The sequence below is a fragment of the Micropterus salmoides genome, unplaced genomic scaffold (genome assembly GCF_014851395.1).
Source record: "Micropterus salmoides isolate LMB-PRFRI ecotype aquatic unplaced genomic scaffold, ASM1485139v1 Ms_hic_scaffold_17, whole genome shotgun sequence".
Classification (NCBI taxonomy): Eukaryota; Metazoa; Chordata; class Actinopteri; order Centrarchiformes; family Centrarchidae; genus Micropterus; species Micropterus salmoides.
Genome location: NW_024040817.1, coordinates 17243718 through 17267328, shown reverse-complemented (window position 1 = coordinate 17267328; position 23611 = coordinate 17243718). Strand labels below are relative to the sequence as shown.

General features: G+C 39.7%; 2 protein-coding genes across 5 annotated transcripts; both read right to left on the bottom strand.

Moving 5' to 3' along the window:
* Positions 1-1202: 1202 nt before the first annotated feature.
* Positions 1203-5425, bottom strand: psmg2 (proteasome (prosome, macropain) assembly chaperone 2). The gene is made up of 7 exons (XM_038724764.1): positions 5194-5425; positions 4158-4329; positions 3581-3639; positions 3310-3428; positions 3038-3217; positions 1904-2024; positions 1203-1665 (listed from the first exon to the last, which is right to left on the bottom strand). The coding sequence occupies exons 1-7, from the start codon at positions 5248-5250 to the stop codon at positions 1585-1587; spliced, it is 789 nt and encodes a 262-aa protein (XP_038580692.1). The 5' UTR covers positions 5251-5425; the 3' UTR covers positions 1203-1584.
* A 1045-nt stretch (positions 5426-6470) lies between these two features.
* On the bottom strand, positions 6471-23480 carry LOC119907139 (probable 2-ketogluconate reductase). 4 transcript variants are annotated; one of them, XM_038724760.1, is made up of 7 exons: positions 23441-23480; positions 22972-23093; positions 14510-14888; positions 13253-13424; positions 12794-12972; positions 12588-12684; positions 6471-6956 (listed from the first exon to the last, which is right to left on the bottom strand). In XM_038724760.1, the coding sequence occupies exons 2-7, from the start codon at positions 23086-23088 to the stop codon at positions 6800-6802; spliced, it is 1101 nt and encodes a 366-aa protein (XP_038580688.1). In that variant the 5' UTR covers positions 23089-23093; positions 23441-23480; the 3' UTR covers positions 6471-6799. The 4 variants fall into 4 exon arrangements, with proteins under 4 accessions (XP_038580688.1, XP_038580689.1, XP_038580690.1 ...); XM_038724761.1 differs by lacking the exons at positions 6471-6956; positions 22972-23093; positions 23441-23480 and adding exons at positions 10189-10585; positions 15494-15909; XM_038724762.1 differs by lacking the exons at positions 6471-6956; positions 22972-23093; positions 23441-23480 and adding exons at positions 10189-10585; positions 15390-15899.
* Positions 23481-23611: the final 131 nt, after the last annotated feature.

The window sequence follows — 23611 nt, the reverse complement described above, 5'->3', positions numbered from 1 at the left end:
ATTCAATCATTCACGTGAGTAAGTGTTGTTCCTTCAACATTTATTTTTCTGTTTATCAGATGTTCCCTTTTTTTATTTTACTTTTGTTTGTTGAGTTTTAAAAAGTTACAACAAACTTAATGTACTCCAGTGTTTCAGTGTTTTCCTTCAAATGTAAAACTGCAGGATTTTAGGCCAGACAATTGCATTAGAATGTTAATTAAACCATTGTTTATCTCCCCTTTGTAATGTGAACGAAGTTGGCACCTCTTTGTTTAGTGCCAGAAGGATCCTTTTGTTTAACTTCTTCATAGACTCCTAAGATTGGGTGTTGACCATTTTGGAGACAACCCCTGTTGGTAGGGCAAGGAATGTGTATTCCTGTAGATCAAAAGGGGTTCTTCGTCTGGGGTCAGCGCTCTTTTGTTCGACCAAAAGCAACGTAGAACAGTAAGGTACACCCTTCCTAATTGGGTGACGAAGAAGTAACCAAACGACCAATGGCTATGTTCCTGAGCCATTTGGAGGAAAAAGGAGCCGACCACATACCTGGAGGATATTAACAACCTATTTTGATAGAATCGGGACTGTAAGCTGTGAATCTGTGAGGAAAAGCAACTTTCCGGTCCTCTGCTGGGGGCGGCAGTAAAGTATTTGTTCATTTCCCCTTTTATCCACAAATAACTTTCTAATCCTTCCAATCAATATTCTACTTAAAAGATACAAGTTAATTTCTGTTTGTGTAAGGATGTTGTGTTTTAATTTAATTTTGATATTTATGGCATAAAATTGGTTTTATAATCACCCCTGACTATTATTAAACAAAGATTTGTTGATGAATTTACTTTTAGGGCCAGCAGTATTTTTCAATATGGATGTGTCTTTCTCAGAGCTGGTCTCTGGTTCACTTTCAGCACATTCCTTTCCCACAACCAGTCCACTGAGAAATAACCCAAAACAATGATGCAGACAGAAAAGAAAACCACAAACTTGGCAAAACAGCTTGACAAGGTCGCAGTATGAATCAGAAAGCGGTTTTGTTGTTACCACTATGTGAGGTGTTGTAACGTGTTGTAGATAGGAGTCAAATTACAGAGAGGCTGGTCTGCCAGGAACACACTGTGGCACCTGGCCAACAACTTTCAGTTATTCGGGGCGGAGGCAGGGACTAGTGAGAATAACACACTTAAAGTCTTTATCATTTTATATAAATTCACACTTGATTCTTTTAACATCTTTTATTGGGAAAAAAAGCAATGTAATGTTGTACATTTAAAGATTACTATCAAAATAAAAGAAAACTGTGATAAATGTCCGAGATTGGGAAGTTTCTTGTGGGGTCATGTTACAACCAGGTTTTTATGTCCAGACCAGGTGAATTCAACATAATACATTATTTAAGAGCAGAAAGTGTCCTTCAGTTTTATCAGCTTAGGACACAAAAAGACATCCTCTTAACTAACCAGATTTAGTGAAGAGCTCATGATGGTCTGAACAATGCAGAGATGTTATGGCTGGACAGCACAGATGTCAAAGAAAACTGTTTTTGAAACTTCAACTTCACTGCATTCCCCAGAAGCTACTTATGAGCTAAATACGCGTGTATCAGAACAGAGAAGGGGGGATGCCGCTGCCAAACAACAGATTCCAAGAAGTTGGGATCTTCCATTTGTTGGGGTCTTTACTCTGAAAAGGGAATCAGACAAAACTATGATTAGACATGCATGATCTAAAGTCACACATTGTACTGTAGTATAGAGTGATTTGTACTAAATCAAACTAAGCATGTTGTTCACTATGACGAATAAGCAAGTTTCATGTCTCTGCATGTTTATTTTCTTACAGTACTGAAAAGTACTGGGAGGCAAATGGCTCTGTAACCTAACTGCAGTAATAAGGCCGACTGATCCAGTTTGTCACTTACAGGATTGTCCAGGAGATGGAGCCAGGCGTTGAGGTGGTTGACGAGAGTGAAGGCGTCCGGGATGTTGTCGCCCTCTGAACAGAAGAGCAGCAGCACCGCCAGGGGGAGATCCTCTGCACAACTGAACAGAGCATCCAGCACACATGGTCAGATACAAAAAGTTTTATCAGTGTGCTGAATCAAAAAATATATATTGTATGAGGTAAAAGTGTGTTCTGTTGTTATCATACTATATACTATAAGATAACAGCTTATTCTGCAGGTTTTCAGAATCGGGTTTATTGCCAGGTATGAATTGGTGCTTACAGTCCACAAGTAAAGAGATCAAAAAAAGTATAAAAAAATATAAAAAGATACAATAATACTATAATACAATGCTGACAAGTATGTGCAAAAGTTGGCAACATGAGCATAAAGCACAGTTGAGCGTTGTTGTAAAGTGTGGGGTCAGGAGAGTGTATGAGTGTGTGTGAGTTTGGGGAGGGGGGCATGAGAGTCACTAACAGTGGGGACCCGGGCCTTGTTGAGGAAGACCACTGCCATCAAATGTGTTTTCAGCCACGTTTATGTGGACAGTTCACAGTGCATACACACAACACTGTGTAACATGACATAAAAGGTAGAAATAAACAATCTAAATTAGCATGCTTGTATTGTTCTAATTGTTCAAGGACAATTCAATCACCAAAGAACATTTTTTTCCGCATAATTATGACTTAGCGTCAAGTTCAGGTTCCTTAATTTGTACACGTATGTAAATTTGTCTTTGCAGTGGACAAGTCATCCTCACAATTATGGTAAAAACATTGTTCAACTCTAACGCGTACAACCACACACACACACACACACAGCTGGTGCACTATTATGGCTGCATTTAATGTGTGAATTTTCTAGAATGCTACATAACCAGCTCAAGGTGCACAATTTGTTGTTGTAATTTGTTAATGAAGCAGAAGCATGACTCATGTCACATAGACAGTTCCAACTCTAAATATATGTATATAACAATTTATAAAAAATATATAAAAATAAAATAAATAATCCAGTTCAAAGTTGTCCCTGTGCTCTTTCAGATCAATCTGGACTTGAGGTCTCTATGAAGCAGCCAGCAAGCTGAAGCTGCTCTCTCTGTACCTGTCTGTGTAGAGTCCTTTGGTTATGCCTCCTCCAGGGATGTAGAGGCGCGGCTCTGTGTTGGCATCTGTTAGTCCCGGGAAGGCCGCCACTCGCTCCAGCTCCCTCCAGCCTAGCTCTTTCCACACGTCCACACTCGCCTTCAGCAGGCACGGTGTGACCAGGTACCTCAAAGGAGTGCTAACACGGATACACATGTTTGTTAGTAGAGATAGCTGCGAACAGCAAAGGCAAAGAAATGCAGTGATGATGTGAAGTGCATGGTCGAGTACCCTTGCAGCTGTTGGTCGTCCCTCTGGTAGGCGTGGCTGCTGGACAGAACTACGGTCCTGGAGAACCCGCTGGCTTTGATCCAAGAGACGAGCAGCTGACGGAACTTTTTGGATTTTGTCTGCAATTAAAACAAAAGTTACAGCCATAAATACAACAATACCAATTAAATTCCAGGTAATTTTAGAGATAAAGATGGAGTTAATGCTCTCTTAAAACATACCTGTGCTAAAAAACAATTAAATGTATGTACTCATGCTGATGTGTGTTTACCTGAATAATTGGTGCTCTGATTTGAAGAACTGCTAACTTCAGTTCTGCTGCTGTGTAAACTGTTGATGGGAAAAGGTTGACAGATTAATTGAGGATTAGATTTTTTAATGAGTTTGACTTCTTTTCACTTCACAGCGGCTACAAATTGATGACCTGTCTCACAATTTATTCACAGAGTGCCAGCACCCATTGAGAACATCTTTCAGGCTTTATTTTAGTCCTCAACAACAAATGACCTGGAAAAAATGTAGACCCCTCGCTGGGCAACACAACAAGACCGCTGGACCCAAAGCAACTGACAGGAGACGTGGTCTGTTTTTCAAATATTACAACTAATTAATTTTTCAGTACAGATCAGTGTTTTCTTTCTCTCTACGTGTGCAGGTTAATAACAGACCATATGTTCAGAGAAAAAAAAAAAAGTTAGTAGTCAGTTTACAAAGTCAAACAGGCCCTCTGTGATGGTCTAATAAAGAACATACTTTTGCATATTAATTTGCATATTATCTCTTCTGCAGCAGCCAAATGATCAAGAGCCAAAGAGGTCATGAAATCGTCAGCCATGATCAGACGGTACCTTCTGCAGGGGTGTGCAGCTCCTCAGCGTCTTCTTTGCAGGTGGCGTACGGGTTGTTCCCAGCCATGGGGATGAGACAGTCTGTGTGTATATAGCCCACTCTGTTCATGTTGAGGGTGGACACCATGAGGTCCACAGCCAGCTGGCCCACATTACCAACAGCTACTGCTGGCTAAGGCGGGAGAATAAACAACAATAAAGGTAGCAACTATTTTGATAAATTAATTGTTTAATTGTCTTTTTTTAATGCAAAAATACAGTTGCATTTCATGATTCCAGACTCTCACATGAGACCATTTGTTGCTTTTCCTTGTCTTAAATTACAGCAAAGTGAATCGCTTTTACGTCTGGTCAGAGAGAACAAGTCATTTGAAGACGTCACTTCAGGCTTTGGGTAATGGAAATTTATTGGAAACTTACTGACATTATACAAACCAAACAATCGATTAACAGGTGGAAAATAATCATCTGATTCATCCATAATGAATAATAACAATATAATGATAGGTGCCATTTTTCTGCATTCAGTACTTCTACTTTTGATGCACGCATACTTTTACTTTCACATTGCAGGACTTTTGAGTATTTACAGGGTGGTATTGGTATTTTACTTAAAGTAAATTGTCTGAATACCTCATAAACCTGCAAATCTGTGATTATGGGCCATATACTGTAAATAAAACTGACATGTCTTGCTTGCACTTGACTCTGTTCCAAAGACTGCACCATCTTTCCGGACTCAAGGACTCTGTATTTGTGTAATAATGGTGTGGGGAATTACGTTACGTCCTCTTTAACACAACGTGTCAAAATCATACACATGTCAAAATATATCCCACCTTCATCAAATAACCTAGGTTTATCAAACTGCTAACCTTACTTCACGTGACATTTGTCCCGTAAGATCGTTAATCTAAAATCAAACTGAAGCACTGATTAATTCACAATAACACACATTCTACAAGGCTGCCACGACTTTCACAGCGGAGTAAGTTAAATTTGGTGATGAAGTGAAACCACAAACTGTGTCACTCACCATGACGAGAGTGAAATCTTTGAAGGAGGGCGGCGAGTTTTGTGAAGAAATAAACATGGTGCTGTTTAGCTAGCACAGCACACAGAGCCAAACAGGTACTGAGGAAGAGATTTAAATGTTATTATGTAATAAATATTATAACAAACTATATTATTCCGGCAGTTTTCACTTCTATTTGCGTGCCAGGTGTTGTGGACCTTTGGGGTCTCACTCGGCGTCGATTGTTGATGATTGAGCGGCTTTAGTACCTGCTGTGAATGCCTGAATTAAAGTATCGGGGATGCTTTATTTTGGGGAAAATATTTAGTAGATGTCTGTACTGACTCATAATCTGTGTTTATCGGTGTATGTATCGATATATAGACTATGTATTTTAAACAGCGCTTCAGGAGTTTCTATTGTAATCAGGCATAATAATGGTCAATCTGCTGCTCTGCAAAGATTTCCTGGACATTAGAGATCTGCAACTGAAACACAGCACTGTCATTTAAAATACTAGTGATACCAAAGAACTTACATTGACTACCTCTACTACTACTACTACTACTAATAATAATAATATACAGATTAAATTATTTTATAGCATATTTATATGCTTCATATTTAGCCATAACAATATGTACAATAAAAACAAATAGCCAGCTAACTTAGCTTATACTGTTTCATAGTATAATCAAAAATAGGAGTAAAAAAGAAATGATCAATTATGTAAATACACATGCCATAATAATAGAAACACATTTATTGCCTATGCAAATGATGAACAAATGGTCATGAAACAATGGTGAAACATATTCCTATTTTGCATAAAATGTGTTTCCAGTGTAATTTGAATTTAACAGTTCAGATCACCTTGCAGTGGAAATACACAGAAATTAAAATCACTACGACTGATTAACATAACCTTAGTCTAGTCTATTTGTCTGACCAGTGTTACATTTGTAATTTTTCTTGGAGGAAGTTAAAGATTAACACGGGAAACTAACATGAAATCAGCAGTGAGGGCTATCTTCACCCAACAGCATACAGAGGACGTGCAGGGAGGACCGGTTTATTATTCACAAAAAGTAAATAATTCAAAAACAAGAATTTCAATTCTCTAGTCTGAACTCTCTAACCTTTAGGCTCCAACTGCCCACAGATGTATTGTGAGTTGATAATAATAGTGAGGACTTGACAGGACAGCGATATTGTTGGGCAGAAAATCCATTAAAGATTGTGTTGTACTGTTGTGTGTTCGAGTCAAAGGATCATGGAAGGAATGAAGGTCAAGTGTGTAAATTTGAGGTAGCTTTATTATGATTTTTAGGTGGTGCAGCATGTACATAAACATTGTAATGTAAAAAAAAAAATACAGTCAATCAAAACAAAGTTGTAAGGCTACACTAGTAATGTAATCAGTCATGTAATTTCATATCCAACATTTGCTAACTAATACATTAAAGATCTTAATCCAACAAATGTCCCTGTTTATCACAGTGATTATGGCAGATTGTTAGACAGAACACTGCACAACCAAAACTAATTTAAAGAAAAGATAAAAGTTATTCATCTTGCCATAAAAAAACACTTCTCACACCAGACAGATGTGGTACCATCAGTGAAGTCAGTTTGGTTTGACTTCATTGGGAATAGATTGGCCTTTCACTGCAGCCAAAGCATTTTCTACCATCCTCTGTACCATCCGCCTTGTTGTGGCGTAAGTGTTGGTGCCAACGTGGGGCGTGATCAGCACATTAGGAAGGCCAAGGAGAGGATGATCCCTGCACAAGAAGAAGAAGAGTAGTTGATAGGAGCCAGAAGGATTAAGAGTTAGTAAATGTTATATTCTTCTTCTTTTCACTATTATTTCATCAGTGGTTTTTGGCTTTTAAGATCTTAAAATAAAACACTGCCTCCTTGCACCCTTTACATGTAAGTACAGACTGGTAAACTGATTATTTAACCTTTTCAGATTGTTGTGTTTAACTGAATATCAAAGATGGTCAAGAAGATGAAAAAAGTCCAGGGCTTTACAAGAAAACACTAATGTTTAGGTTTCATAAAGATATTTTTTGGGACACTTGGGGCTTGTGTTCAAACAGACATTCAGCAAAAGTATTTTAATTTAAAGTTGTATTTCTGGCCACTTGTCCCATATTTACTTCTCTTTTATCTTTGTTTTGGTCTCCACCAACTTCTGAAGGAATAAATTTGGCCATTTAGCTTTAAATGCTCCACTATGTTTACTAGCTGGTACCTACCGGTCTGTCTGCCGTTTGATGCTGGACAGGTAGCCTACAGTGGGCTTTCAGAGCTTTATCTCTGAGAACTGCCTGCCTGCTTCCCCAGGGAGGAAAACCAAAACAATGAGCTAAGGGCCCGTGTCCACCAAAGCGTTTTTCAGCAGCTGAAAACGCCAGCTGCTCTTCTGAAATGTTTTTTGAGGTGCAGCTTTTTTTTCCGACTGCTTTGGTTGCTATGATACATAAAATCCATGGCAGTGATGTTGCAACTAGTTTTATCCAACTCTACTTTGATGTAAAAATGTCAACACGGAGAAGAGTACTTGCTCGGGACGAAAAAGCAGGTAAAGAGAGAGGACGGACTCGCCGTATGTGGGTTGAGATTGAGATTTTGTGGGCGAGGAAACATCTCAGCGAGTACCACCGTTTGGTCCGAGAGCTGAGGTTGGACGGAGCCTGGTTCAAAGAGTATTTTAGAATGAGCAGGACACAGTTTGATATTTTGTGTGGAAGAATTGGACCTACCATAGCAAGGAGAGACACAAGCTACCGAGAGGCCATTAGCTTGTAGGAACGTCTCTCCATTTGTCTGAGGTAAAGGTATAGGCTACTGCAGTGAAAGAAGTTAACTTAAGTAGGCTACTTAACTTAATGTTATATATCAAATTGTGATTCAGTGATATAAAAAGAATTTACACATCTAAACCAAGTATTTAACAATTAAAACAATCAGAATTTTTATAATTAAATTTATAATCAATGATTATTGACCCACTGTAGCATTTTCTGTATTTATTCTTAATACTAGGCCTAATTAGTAATATATGTCTATGAAGATTCTCAGTCATCCAGGTCATAGTTATCCAACGAAGGTTAAAATCAAGGGCAACTGGACTTGGTTGAAGATACTGGAAGACGTTTCGTCCCTCATCCAAAGGACTTCTTCAGTTCTGACTGACTGGCAGGGAAACTCAGCTATTTAACCTCAGTGGGGTCGTTATCTCGGGTCATCGATACCGCTGGTTCGTTAGTGTTCCTTGTTGCTGTGACGACAGTCGTTACAGTCGTTAAGACTACCGGTGGCCAAGACTGAACGACCATCGTTGGTATCTTCACCTGAGGCCAATAGGTTACGTTTGTTGAGTTTCCTGGGAAGTGATGAAAGGACAGCATTGTAAGTGGGGGATAAGTGGTGGCGTAGACCCCCTCCCTGTTCAATGACGGCTTCTCAACCCTGGTGTAGATGGCTTCCTTGACACCTCTTTCAAACCATCCATCTTCTCTGTCTAAAATGTGCACCTGGTGGTCCTCAAACGAGTGTCCTCTGTCCTTCAAATGTAAGTAGACTGCAGAGTCTTGACCTGAGGAGTTGGCCCTTCTGTGTTGAGCCATGCGTTTGTGTAGTGGTTGTTTAGTCTCCCCAATATACAGGTCTGTGCATTCCTCACTGCATTGGACCGCATACACTAGATTGCTTTTCTTGTGTTTGGGTGTGCGGTCTTTGGGGTGTACCAGCATCTGTCTTAGTGTGTTCTTGGATTTAAAAAACACAGGGATGTTGTGTTTGTTGAAAATTTTAACCTTCGTTGGATAATTAGTAATATAATAATAATTTATTAATAATTATATATATGCATATATTATAATATTAATCATTACTAATTTATGTATTATTATTTATTTCAGGTATCTGTCAGGAGATTCAACAGGAGATTCATTCAGATCGATAGCTTTTAGTTACAGGGTGGGTTACTGTACAGTGGCAAGAATAGTGAAAGATGTGTGTGAGGCAATGTGGTCTGTCATGGTCCAGGAGTACATGCCCTTCCCTGAACACCACCACCGGAAGAGGATCGTGGGAGACTTCAATAGGCTATGGAACTTGCCCATCTGCCTGGGAGCAATCGATGGAAAGCATGTTGCAATACAGGCCCCATCTTCAACAGGATCCATGTATTACAAATACAAAGGAAACTTCTCCATCGTGCTCCTAGCAGTGGTTGATGCGCGCTACCTTTTCCGGATGGTGGATGGTGGGGCTTACGGGAAAAGCAGCGATGGTGGGACTCTCTCTGCCTCTGAGTTTGGCAAAGCCCTCAACCAGGGGATGCACCGTTACCATGTGCAGAAAACCTCCAGCAAGTGCCACATGTATTTGTGGGTGATGAGGCTTTTCCTTTGAAAAAGCTCCTTTTCCGACCCTACCCAGGAAAACACCTTGACAGGGAGAAGTGTGTGTTCAACTACTGTCTCTCACATGCCAGGAGGATGGTGGAGTGCACATTTGGGATCCTTGCTGCCCAGTGGAGACTCTACCACAGAGTGCTTGGTGTCTCACCAAAGGTGGCAGATGCAGTGGTGAAGGCTACTTGTATCCTCCACAATTTCCTACGCTGGGAGGAGGCTGATGATGACTTGGAAAGAAGGCATGCCCCCCTGCCATCAGAGCCACAGGATCCCATTCAGCGCGTAGGCAGCAACAATGCCTCTAGGGAAGCACTGGAAGTTAGACAGAGGTTCACCACTTACTTATCCTCTCCAGCAAGCGAAGTTGCATGGCAGCATTCTGTTGTCTAATGCCTCCAACACCACCTTCAGGACTAGCATCAAGACCACCACCATCAATACTACCAAAAAGGCTCTTAAGAGCCACCCATAACCTTAGAAAAATTAGTGGATTTAGTGGAAAAGTGTTTTTTCAATCACACAATGCAACACAATTAATCGAATAAACAAATAAATATATTGATAATAAATAATACCAAATCAATTATTTTAAATCATTATTTATTTAAGTCGTCTGTAAAAGGTATGCGAGTGTTTTATTGATGGCCAAATTCTGCTTCATGTAATATTTGTTGAAATTTTACTTTAACCTCTGATTGGCTGCGGGGAGGAAGGCGTCTCAAAGCCCCAGCTAAACTTGAAAGAAAATGCTCCTCATCATCGGGCTCATTTTCCAGGGCATTCAGGACACAGCGCTGATACTCAGACACAACTGGCTCAGCACTTCTCTTTGGAGTATAACGTGCAGGTCTTCTGGGTGTGCAGAGTGGCAGATCATCAGGGGAGTCAGGAGATCTGGGCTGTGCGGTATTGGCCTGGGTTTGGGTCTGGGACAGGGACAGGGACAGGGGCTCTGATGTAAGTGTACTGTCATCTGTTGTCTGTGGGGATCAAATCAGAAAATTTTAATAACAAGCATGCTGAAAGTATACTATTACTATAACCAATAATAATAATAGTGGTAACAATAATAACAATGCCTTCCTTTGACAGAAATAAAATGTGAACACAGACTTAAAAGCAACACTTTCATATTGATATGTGGTATCTGTGGTATGCTAAATTACCTCCACTGGTATTACTAGGGACTCGAGAAGAGCCTCTACATTTTCATCCTCATCACATGGCCTAGTCTGCCTGACATTGCTAGTGGTGTCCCTTTCTTGGATGAATGGCTGCAGAAAATTGAGGATGGACATGTATTTCCATCTCCGACCCCCTGCTGCCCCCTTAACCTGACCTCTTGCTCTCTTTTTCCTCTTTTTTCTCTCTCCTATAAGTGTCCCTCAGGTATTTACACTTTTTATGACATGTTTCCACTGAAATTTGTAAAGATTAAGAATAAAATATTGTGAACTTCTATGGTGCAAGCAAACATTAAAAAATATAATTCAGAAGGCAGCACTAGCTCTGCACTGCAGTGAGAAACACTATATATAACATCTCAATAACATCTAGATTATTCCCAGAGAATATTGAAAGTTTATCTCATATAATGTTTTTCTAAAAACCACCATTGTGGGCCAGAGGGTAGCCTACTGTAATCAGGTTGGTTAGTCTGTCTCTGTGTGTGTGTGTCCACTCATACGTTTAAAAGTAACATTACTGGTCCGATTTACTTTAAGAATCTGTGCTGAGTGTTTTCGAAGCTATGCAATTTACATGAGAAAAAGTAAACTAACCTAAAAAAAATAGTCTGAAGTGATTTGAGAAGCGTCAAACAGTTAACGTTACAATGTAACCATCAGCATGCTAGCAAATCAACAGTGATTATTATCATTACGTGCTTTAAACCTAATGTACTGCTGCTTACCTGGTAGACCCACGGCGAACGAAATGTTCCTCCACGCATCGCTCTTCATGTTAACATTGTGATAGTCAGCGGATGTCATCTCATAGAGACAAGGATACTCCGAGACCAGCAATATCAACTTCTCCTCCATTGTTGATGAGCAGTCAATGAGCAGGATAGTAACCGTTGCTACGGTGTGGCATTTGTCTCGCCCCTCCTGCACTGTGATTGGACGTCTGGGTGAAAAGTGACAGTGACGAGCGCAGCGTTTTTCCCCAAAGTTTAACATTTTTCAACTTTCGGCGACCTGAAAAAATCGCTCAGGGCCCGGCGCGGAAAAAACACTCAGCACCTCGTCACGCTCCTGCCGTTTTTACCAGCTTGGAAAAACGCGCCGCTCCCATTGGAATGAATTGACAAAAGACGCTGGCGTCAGAAAAAACGCTTTGGTGGACACGGGGCCTAAAAGACCCTAAAAACCTCTGTAGAACTGTATACAGCTGCAGGATGATTATTCTGTGTAGGTTCATAACTCTGAGTAACATCTTTCACATTACATATTTGATCACTGTTGATCCAAAAATATTGACTAGTGCAACTTTAAAGAAAATATGTAATAATTTAAATGTGCAGTAGAAACGTACATAAACAGAGTCTGGACCTCAAGATGGAAAATTTGTAAATCATTGTAAATGTATGAATAATACTGACTTTGTGCTATGTCTAGCATAATTGTACAGTCCTTTTAAACTGTATTCAGGGGCTGAGTAACTGTGTTACTCAGTAATCTATTGATGTGACAAGGTTATTTCAGTTAAAGCAAGACTTTATAACTTTTGTGGGAAAGTGGTGTAGCAGTAGAACAAGTCAGTCAATCAACTCAGTACAAAGAACTTTTTATCTAAAGTAATACTATTGCAGCAAAACTCCTTACATGTATGGAACTTAGCAAGAGTGTGTTTAATTGTTTTTGAGTCAAACTTTTCTATTCAAAGAGGAAGAATGGAGTCTTTCTGCTTTCAAAGGTTACATAAGTCTCACTAATGAAAAATAATTGTGACTCTGGCTGAAGAGTGTGGGTGCTTTCAGACCTTGGTAATGGTTCTGGGTGAGTCACATCTAAAGCTGCTGCGCGAATTGTTCCAGACTTCAGAGCTTCAACTAAAGCATCCTGGTCCACAACCAGACCTGAGAAGAAATTAGACTAAAGATCAGTGTTTCAGAATAACTTAACAGAAACTTTTGCAATTCTTTAACCCAAATTTGTGACGTCTAGGCAACATGTTGTCCACCTCACCTCTGCTGATGTTGACCAGTGTTGCTGTGGGTTTCATGAGTGCCAGCTCTCTGTGGCTGATCAGGCCCTTGGTTTCAGGGCTCAGATTGACCGCCAGCATGACAAAGTCTGAGTCCCTCAGCAGGTCATCCATGTTCTCGCAGAACCTCGCCCCAACTGCTTGCTCATCTTCAACACTCCTGAAGGGCAGAGAGAAAAGATGAAGGTGATTGTTAACATTGTCTCGTTGATTCTTTGCTTTAAAATGTTCAATTTCTTTGGATATCTGGTTACAGTAGTGATATTTCTATACATATATCTACAGGTTACCAGTTTTTTTTCGGAAGGATTTTTCTTCCATAAGTTACCTAGAAACACTGGTCCTTTACATGCAGTGAATTGCAGTGGATTACACCTTTCTCTTTATTTTTTTTATATTTTTAAGGGAATCAAGGTAAATATTCGCCAGAAAACTTTTACCTCCTGGTCCTGTTGTGATACAGGATCTTCATGTCAAATCCTTTGCCTCTTTGAGCAATTCTGCAGCCAATGTGGCCCATTCCAATAATCCCCAGAGTTGACCCTGTGACTTCAATTCCCATCAGGCTTTCTGGTATATGGGTGGTCTTTGGGTCCACAGCTATTTGGTGACCTGTGGCAAAACAGGACCAAAAGAAAATCCTTCAACCATGTTTTTATCAAAGCCTGTACTGCTGTTGCTACATTATTCATTATTCTCAGTTGTGTACTGGATATGAAGGGTGTTTTCAGCATTTAATAATTAATTCATGAATTGATTTCCATATTTATCTTCTGTCATCACATTTACTGCTTTGTCTTTTAGTCGTCTTTCAATTAAAAAATAGATTAAAACAAAACAGGAGACAAAATGAAGAATCATTAGTTAATGGACTTAAAAGTGAACAGGCTTAAATCATTTTACAAATTAAGAAATCTGTTATTTATAAACAGAGGATTGGAATAAAATATCATTGACAGTTTTTAACCAATACTGTTTTGAATGACATTATTTACAACAGCCACTGTGGCCAGTTACGGCATGGAATGGTTCATGGCTACTAAACAACTAAATGCAAGTAGATTAGTCAGTTAAGCTGACTCAGTAATATCTGGTTCACAGCAATATGCACCTTAAGTTTGCTGACATACGCTAATATACGCTAACATAAGCACAACTGGTCATACTAGACCAAGTAAAGATTTAAAGGAAAAGTCTCGAGTTTATTAAATTGAGCAAGAGGCTATTTTTATTGTTTATGAATTCTCGCTTTAACTGCAGATTGTTTTATAAAATACTTGAGACAGTACTACTCCTGTTTTCATTTATTTAAGACCATTTTATATCTTAACCATTGATTTTTATACCATTATATACAAAAACTGGGGTTTCTTTTCTTATACTGACCCTCAGTCAATCTAAAGGTTTTTCTTGACGTTTGCCAAATTGAAGAGTTTTCCTTAAAGTCTGAATGATTCCTGTTTGGCAACCAACAATTCATGAGCACTTTGTGTTTCTCTTTTTGTTAGAATTGCTCTCAAAGCTGCTTAAGTGGAAAAAGATGTAAGTCTCTGTTTTGTCATTGTAAAGATTCAGTTAACCTTTGACCTCAAGAGTCTTAGGATGCATTTTGTCATATAGATCAATAAACCCTTTGAGGCAAATTTACGATTTATGATTTCGGGCTATCTAAATAAAATTGACCTGAGTTGACTCACCCTCAACGATCTTCCGTGCCGATGCCAGAAGCAGACCCATTGCCAAATCTGCAGTGGCATCACTCACCACACCAGGCGTGTTGGTCACCTTCACTCCGAGGCTGGTGATGTATGGCACATCCAGGTGGTCGATGCCCACTCCTCCGTTGGCGACCACCTTTAGCGAGGGAAGCGAACTGAGCAGTGAAGGCTCGGCTGAAGGGCAGGCGTTCCACACGAACATGGCCTGGATTTTAGGCCCGTGCAGCTGGGGGTTTTGAAGGAACTCTTTGTGGCAGATGATTTTGAAGTGCTGTTTCATTATGTCAGTGACTTCTTCAAGGTAACCTTGTTCACCCACCTCTGAGATCAGAGCCCATGGCTTGTTGTCCTCCATCACCTGGAGAAGTTAAAACACAGTGGGACAAACACTCACCCATCGTAGCTCATCTCATGTCCTGGAGATGGCGATGAAGGGATGGAGTATGGTTGAATTTAAAATGGCAACTTAAAAGTCAGCAACTGCCATGGTCCCCCCCAGACCGCCAGGGTGCTCAAAGGTTCCAGTTTGACCATGTGGCAATTAGTTTGTGATAAACATAAAATTTCATAAGAGCAATTTTTGAGGGGGGACACAAATAATGCAACCAAAATTGTACTTGTAGGCCTATAGGATACATGTACACAGAGGGAAGTCTTGCTATTATTTTTCTGTCCAACAACACAAAGCAATAGTTGTTTAATATGACTTAAGTTCATAGGTTCACCATGGGCCATATTATCCTAAATAACTTGCGTCCACATAGTAATTTAGTTATTCTTCTGGGATAGAGGATGTCTCTTACACACACACACACACACATTATATATATATATATATATATATATATAAAGGTCTGACCTGCCGTTTGTAATTTTTAAAAGAACGCGTTTGGTTTTTCACCCGCGATTCTGTTTCCACTGCAGCAGATGAGCCGCGTGTGGTGGAGGCTTGTTGTTATTTACCGATAGAGACCACCGCGGTATGAATGACATCGTCACCAACAGCTCTGTTCACTGTTGCTTTACCTGCTCCCTGCTTTAAAATATCCACAGCGTCTCTTTCTGTGTTTCTCTGCAGAAGTAAATAGATAGCGCTGCGTCTTCCTGTGTGTGTTTGTGTGTGGCTGTGACGTGCGGTTACTGTCTGTGCACACGTGACACGTGGCGCCGTGCAGCGTGTTTATAACGTTCAAGGTCACAGGCAAAAAATTGGATATTTGACACTACGTCACTGGTCGGGGCCGAGCAAGCGAAAACGGTCAATTCAGTCCCCAGGTGATCAATCTGCGCATCTCTAGCTGTAAAAGATGAGTTCCAGTAAGCTGTTAAACAAGCTACCAAATAAGCTAGGTAACCTTAATGTTATAATAACAGAGTGGGCTCATGGAAAAATAATCGGTTATCATAACTTTTTGTCATGATTAATTTATGAATGACTCAGTATTAAGTATTAAGCTAATCTGTTCATCCAATGTTTAAAGTGCATAAAACAGCCCTGCCAGCTTACTTAACATTACTGGAGCGCTTCTTCTTCTTCTTCTTCATATGGATTTACGGCAGTTTAGACGCTTCTTGGCGTATTACTGCCTTCCTCAAGAAGTCGCTATAATGAAAACATTATTGCTTCAAATTTTTATATATAGCCCTGTATCGTGTAAGAACTGTAATAATACTTTGACAATCAAGTGGTGGTTCTCATTTTGACCAGTGGCGACTCCTGCCAAATCTCTCATGGGGGGCAATTGTTGCATGATGGCTAAGGTGACCAGTTCAATGGTCTAAGTCTGCTATAAGACAAGGATTGTTCCTTAGGCTACATACTGTACAGTATTTGTGAACAGCTACATCCTGAAGTTCATTGTCAATGTCTACAATGAATGAACAGTCCACAGTTAAGATCAACAGATCTTTAGACCTTTGGATGTAAAGGCAACTACTTCAGCAATAATGAAAAAAAGAATGACTCTCACAATCATCTGATTTAGCTGTGACAAACCTTTTATTTAGGAACAATAAATCCAGAATAAAGCAAAAACGGAAGTCACGTGGTCTATTCCTCATATGGAAGCGAAAGCAACCGGTAAAACCTTCAAAATAAAGGTAGCCCATGTACCGTGTAGTTAAAGAGGTGATTTTAGACTAAAACTAAACTAAATCTGGGGGTGGAAAAAAAACACTGTAATTGACTGAAATAAAAAAAAAAAAAAAAAAAAAAACTCTGGCTGTTAGGGAGAATTAAACATTTGTAAGACCATTGTCGCCAACAGGCAATAAGGGTTTGACCTTTTGACTTGTGTTTATATCAAAGAGAAGGCTGGCACTGCTACCAAAAGAAGCTAATCACTGAGTTTGCAGGGTGTGCAGAACTTCACCTGCCTCCCAGCTTCTCTTTCTGTGGTGCTATAGCTGCTAAAAACTCTCAGCTTCCACCATCTACTGTTATGTGTCAAAACAAAACTCTTCCAAAACAAATCTGTGGAGTTGTAAACTTTTTATTTTCCTTTGCATTTTTCTCCAGTGTAATATACTTATTATATTAGTTAAGTAGAGTAAATATTTTTAATGCAGCCTGTAGTTCTCATTAGTTATGTAGGCATACTTATGTGTGAAACCTGGTGAGCATTACTGAGAGTCAAAAAGCATCTCCTCTAGCTTCAAGTCTTTTACTGCCTTTCTTGGGTTTAATTCTGTTTAATGAGCCATCAGGGAAAGCTATGCACTGTTCAAACCTGTGTAAAGTAACATAAAAGTCAAATTGAGTCCCAAGACTGGTGATGTGAGCCTGTACAGGGTTTGAGGACTGATGATAGTATCAAGGCTGGTTCCATCACCTACCATCACTCTCTGTTCAAATAAATGCTGGACTGGCAGGACAAAGCAGAACACCACTCCTGTCTCCAGCACCAGAAAAGGGCCCTGTTGTCACTTTCAGATATTTACATCATGATTTATGGTAACCAACAACACCTTGTAATTGTGGCTCTGCTTTTGTGCATAAGGGAATTGAAATACATGGGTGACCTGTACTAGACACAGCTCCAACCTGTCGACCCTACCCGGGTCACCCACCTTTAGTAGCACTGTCAATGTGGTTCTTTCTTTATACTTGCAGACATGTTGCAACATTAAGACAGTGTGAGGGATGTGTGTGGACGGACTGATGCAATGCTGCCTATTGCTTGTTTTGTGGGACATGTTTGATATGTTAAGAGTAAGAGAACTCAGTCCTGCTCTGAATCTGCCCATTTGTATCAGATGTGAGAAAATGTCATTAGAAGTTGCTGTTGGTATTCTGTGATGTGACAGAGGGAATATCCAGAAGGTTTTTCTTCCGAGGTGTTTGTGAATGAAATGCTTAATGTCCAAATAAAGCTTGGTGTTCATCTGACTGATGACCCCTCAGATTGTTAACTGGCAGTAAAGGCTGCTCGGGAGAAGACTGAAAATGTACTCAGACTTTCTCATGTGTTTAGGGGAGTTTGGCCCCAGTCCCCTTTAGTAAAAAGACAAACAAAAAAACTACCATGTTTGTGTATTGATAGCTAGCTGCTTAATAACACTGATAAAACTAAATATTAACCAATGGTTCGAGTTTGATAACAAGGCTAGCTGTTTAAATTTAAGCTTGTATATCAGTGAATTAGTTAGCCTGTGTGGTTTTCCATTTTCTTGTTGTGATGGCTTTCGGCCTGGTAATGCCACAATCTAGTTTCACCCTCTCAGGTAAGCTCCACCCTGCCTCTCCAGTAGCAGGCACACACCTGGAGACAATTACCTCATTAAGAGTTGATGTTCAGAGAGCACTCAGGATCTCTCTTGATGCATTGTGTTGTAGTGTGGTCAGTGAGCAGGTTAGGATTTTGGATGGTATGCAATCCAATTTTTGTGAACACTTTTTAATTTGTTTTTATTACAGACATTTTAAGCCCCCTTTAAGACCCTGTAGACTGCATGGCCTGTTTTGCTAGAGTTCACCACAGAGATGGCCGTGGAGGTTGATACATTAACTTGCCTTAAACATCTGCTCCTTGAATGAGGTGGATGGGTGGATGATTTACTGCATTAGTTGAGGGTTGAGCCACTGCCGTTTTGCCTGCCTGATCAACTGCTGATTTTTGTGTCCTGATTTTAAATGGGGATTCTTTTTATGAGACGCTGTTTCAGGGGGATGGGCCGTGTGTGTGTGTGTGTGTGTGTGTGTGTGTGTGTGTGGTGTGTGTGTGTGTGTGTGTGTGTGTGTGTGTGTGTGTGTGTGTGTGTGTGTGTGTGTGTGTGTGTGTGTGTGTGTGTGTGTGTGTGTGTGTGTGTGTGTGTGTGTGTGTGTGTGTGTGTGTGCGCCTTTAACTGAGCCTTATTGTGTGGTGTTTTATATATGTGACTTGCTGTCTTTAGGTGGTGGAGCACACCTGTGGGTGGTGGTGGTGTCAGGACATTCTGGTGGCAATTGTGCTTTTGTAACAGTTTGCTTTTATCCTTTAGCATCTCTGCAGCATTGGCATTAACATCTTGTTGATTTACTGTTTGAGCTTATGTAGTTATAAAACTGCCCAAAACCTGAAGTAGCACAGAATTAACTTATAAAAATGTATTATACATATTTATAATATGCTCTTAATTACGATCATTTAATTGCTGGTGATTTTAATATTCACGTTTGTTGTGTTTCTAAGCCTTTGGTCAAGGACTTTTTAAACATTTTAGATTCTTTTAACCTTACTCAGTCTGTAAACTGCCTGATCCATAACAAGGGACATTTTTTGGACATGGTCTTGTCCCAAATGTCCCAAAGGACATTTCTGATGCAGGTATTTCTGACCACATGCCTGTCCTGTTTTCTGTTTCTTTGCCGTGCCCTCAAAGCAAAGTGTGCGTCCCCATGCGTCAACGGCGCGCAATTAATCCATCTACGGCTTCCTTTTTTGCTGCAGCGTTCGACACCTCTCCTTTAATGTCACTGGATGCCTCCTTTTCAAATTTGGACATTGATGAGCTGGTTACTTTATTTGACTCCACGTGCACAGAAATCCTTGACTCAATAGCACCATTTATGCACAGGAGCTCTAACTCAAATGGAGTGCCATGGCACAATGACCCTACTCGTGCTCTCAAAAGGGAACGTCGCCGTGCTGAGAGAAAATGGGGGGGAAAAAAGACAAACTTCATGTGTCTCTGGGGATTTTAAGAGACTGTTCATCTAACTACCAGGACGCTGTGAAAGCTGCAAAGACTCAAACCTTGTGCAAAACAACTGTCACAAAGCTCATGTCCTTTTTAATGTTTTAAATAGGATAATCAACCCCCCTGAACATACTGGCATTATTCCTAGTGCCCTTCTGTGTGACAGATTTGGTAAATTCTTCACTGATAAGGTGTCCAGTATCTGGGCCTTAACCCTTTGTGTTGCGCCAGATCCCAGTATTATACCTTTTTATGTTCAGCTGTTTTTGAAGATTTTATGCCAATACCTTTCTGACTTGTCAAAGACGGTCCAAAGTTAAAGACCCTCGGTCTGCTCATTAGACAGCCTTCCAGCCAAGCTTTTTAAAGATGTTTTTGACTCTGTTGGGCCTTGTATTTTAAACTTGATAAACTTTCAACTGGGTGTGTTCCGGCTGCTTTTAAAAAGGCCATTGTACAGTTCCTCCTGAAAAAGCACAATTTGGACCCCCTCTGCTTTGTCAAACTACAGGCAATGACAAAGGTTTGTCACTACAATTTTAGGCCCAGTCTTGTTCTCGCTGTACTATATATGCTGCCCCTTGGATCAATCTTCCAAAAATACATTTCCTTTCACTGCTTTGCAGATGACATCCAAATTTACCTACCTTTAAATACTAAAACAAACTCAGTTGAAGTGCTGAGAAAATGTCTACATGAAGTAAAAGACTAGATGTCACTGAACTTTTTTAAACTTAAATGACAAAAAAACTGAAGTTGTAACTTTTGGGGAGCCCGATGTCTCTGGTGACAACAGTGCTCTTGGCCCAATATCCTCAAACTGCTGCCCATTTGTAAAAAGTCTTGGTGTTTTTATTAACAGTTCTTTCAACAGATTAGCTCAGTGGTAAAAACAAGCTTTTTTCAGCTCAAGTGCACAGAAGAGGGGCAGAGAGACCTCTGCTGGTTGAGCTTCCACAATGCAAGAAGGTCTCCAAATATTTTAAGAAACTAAAATATTAATTAAATAATATAAACTTAAATAGGCTAACTGCTATCCTAAGCTAAATATAACATTAGTTCAATTGTCTTAATCTGAAGTTACAGGTCACCAATGGTTTTAAAAATGTTTAATTCTCTATAACAGCCAGAGCTATTATTTTATTATTTAAATTTTTTTCAGTTAACTAAAGTGTTTTTTTCACACCCAGTGCTACTTTAGTTTTACTTAAATGTTATTTTAGTTTAGTTTTAGTATAAAATTACCTTTCTAACTACATGGTACATGGGCTACTTTTATTTTGACTTCCGTTTTTGGTTTATAATGAAACACGAATTGACTGAAGTTCACAGACTCTCTTCATTCTTTGTTCAAAAAGAAATAACAATAAAATGAATCGCCAAAAACGAAAAACGTACCTTGGTCATTTTTAATTGGTTTTTCGTTTTTTGATTCTGACACCAAAACGCCTATGGTGTGCCATGAAAACCGTGAAATATTTTACATGAAAAATGACTTTAATGATCAAAATAGTTGCCATTTAATTGTCTATCAGTTGTAAAAAAATATATATATTTTAGCTGGGGGTTGGGTGGGAGATAGGGTGAGAATAGTGGGGGGTGGAAGTCACACCAGTTTCCAAGATGGATGCCTCAAGCTACTCAGATCACTTGTCATTAATTACCTTAATTTCACAGGTACTGATAAACAATAATGATATTAATACTAGCTGGTAACATATGACAAATTCAGCAGGAACTTAAAATCTTGCAATAGCTGTGAATGGACCGGTGTTGTGCCGAATTCTGCCTGCCTGCCGAGAACTGCGTGCACCTCGCGGGTGATAGCGGTCATTTATGCTGAGAAAAGAGGTGGATGCAAATCTCGGCAGGTAGCCTATAAAATTTGATCTGCCGCATTAAGCATCCACCTCTTTAGGTCCTTTTCAGACACTTTGCTGTGGTCATTGATCAAACTGCGTTATTACCACATATATTTAGTGAATGTCAAGTTATGGTACTACTAAGTGTACTAAAATATTAAAGACTCTAAACGGTCATAAAATATATACTTCAAATGATTTAACACCATTGATGGACCCCACAAATAATATTATTAGCGTTTAAAAGCAGTATTTGGAGGTGCATGAAACACTCACAGGTGTGGCTTGTTCCGGATTCTCTCTTCTCCTGAACCAGGAAGAACTATTAAGGAAATGTGGAGGATTTCAATATAAGAGCTTTTTCCCTCTAACAGTGCTACTGTACTACTACTACTAATGATTTTTGTTTATTTTCAACAGGCATTTACTCTTCATGAGAAAATTTATGAGAAAGACTAGATCCATGTTTAGTGTTTCTAAGTAGGCTATGTAGCTGTATGATCCAGTTGAAACATGAGATATCACTGCAGTATAGTCTGCTGTGAGAGCAGGGAGAATTTGACACAGGAATCATAAATCATGTCTGACTTTAACTTGTTGAAGATGCCAATAAGCTATTTATTTAAAACATACGACTATTATTGATGGCTCATACAATGGGCATAGGGAAAACAGTAGGTCACTTTCATTATGATCTCTCTATACTGTAAGTGTGCTCAGATTGAGTTCAGTGTTTAACCACTGCTTTAGTGTAGATACGTATAATGAGATGACTCGAACAGGCGACCCGGAGAGTCCAGCAGGCTTCACTGCAGAAGGTGCCTCTGAGCAAGACCCTGAATCCCTAACTGCTCCCCTAGCCCTGCATAATGGCCACTGCATCCTAATAAGGACATGCATTGTACTGTGTGTTAAAAATTGTATGTGGCCACGATAATCACGTCACTATGACATCATCCGAGCTATTTTCTCAGACTCTGGAAAGATCCATTCAGAGCCACAGAAGACATTATACTACTGTTTTCACAGGCTGAGTAGTTCTTCTCGTGACAACTAACTTGATCGGTGGAGTTTCCCTTTAAACATATTTGGTTGCACTGAACTGAACCAGTTGCATTTGGTAATTAGAATAACTGTATGTCTGCATTTTTAAATAGCCAATGGGACCATAATTCAGCCCTACAATCCAACCTGCACCAAATACTCCATCTCTCCCTCCCATCCCATAACCCCAACAATGGTATAATCAGACTTCTGTAAAAAAAAAAAGTTTATAATTCTCCTTCAAGTAGACCTTGACCATGGACCCGAAGCACTGTACCCATCCATTTCTTGTTACCCCCATCCAAAGTTTTTATCATGCTTGTCCCCAAATATACATTATAGGCCCCTCGACAGTACCTTTTTGTGCTGCAGCTGGCGTAAAGATCTGTGCATGTTTGTCGTTTTAAGGAGCCAGGATGCTCGTGCTGGACCCCACAGTCTCCTTGTATACAGGACACAGCAGAGACTTTGCATTTTGGCTGTCAAGTTAACAATTTTGTCACTAGTGTTTTATAATGTTTGGCAAAAATTAAAGCACATCAGAAATGATTATCTGTAAGGTGGCAATCAATAATTACTGTTGATGTGATGTGCAAATAATCCTCAAGAGAACAAAGTGTTTACACTACAAATCATTATATGTTATATTTGTAAAGAAATGTGCATGCAGTAAATGTCCACAGGTCAAACTGCTATGAATAAATTATTAACATGAAGCCTGTAGGTCAACTAAACAATCCCAAACTAACTAATGTATTGAATGATCCAAAAATATTAAATATTTTAAATGGCATCAAAACTAATTTAGAGTTAGTTGATTTCTCACCTTTTGAGCTGAATTTGATGAGGTTTATCTCAACCCTGCTGTTTCCTGTTAGTTAGAATGAGCAGAAACTGGGGGTCAAGGGGGAGGGGGCAGATGAAGGCATGCCAACTGGTCTTTGATAGTATCTTACCTCCCCTTTGCTTTAGATGAAGAATAAACAGATTAAACTTG

Bases quoted from the DNA above. Each gene is read 5' to 3' on its own strand.
- LOC119907139 (XM_038724760.1), bottom strand. From the start codon at position 23,088: ATGCAAAGTCTCTGCTGTGTCCTGTATACAAGGAGACTGTGGGGTCCA. The intron at 14,889-22,971 runs GTACTGTCGAGG...TAACTTCTCCAG, and splicing joins GCCAGCTGCAGCACAAAAAG to GTGATGGAGGACAACAAGCC. The intron at 13,425-14,509 runs GTGAGTCAACTC...GTTTTGCCACAG, and splicing joins GGCACGGAAGATCGTTGAGG to GTCACCAAATAGCTGTGGAC.
- psmg2 (XM_038724764.1), bottom strand. From the start codon at position 5,250: ATGTTTATTTCTTCACAAAACTCGCCGCCCTCCTTCAAAGATTTCACT. The intron at 4,330-5,193 runs GTGAGTGACACA...CTCCCGCCTTAG, and splicing joins AAGATTTCACTCTCGTCATG to CCAGCAGTAGCTGTTGGTAA. The intron at 1,666-1,903 runs GTAAGTGACAAA...TTCCCTTTTCAG, and splicing joins TCCATCTCCTGGACAATCCT to AGTAAAGACCCCAACAAATG.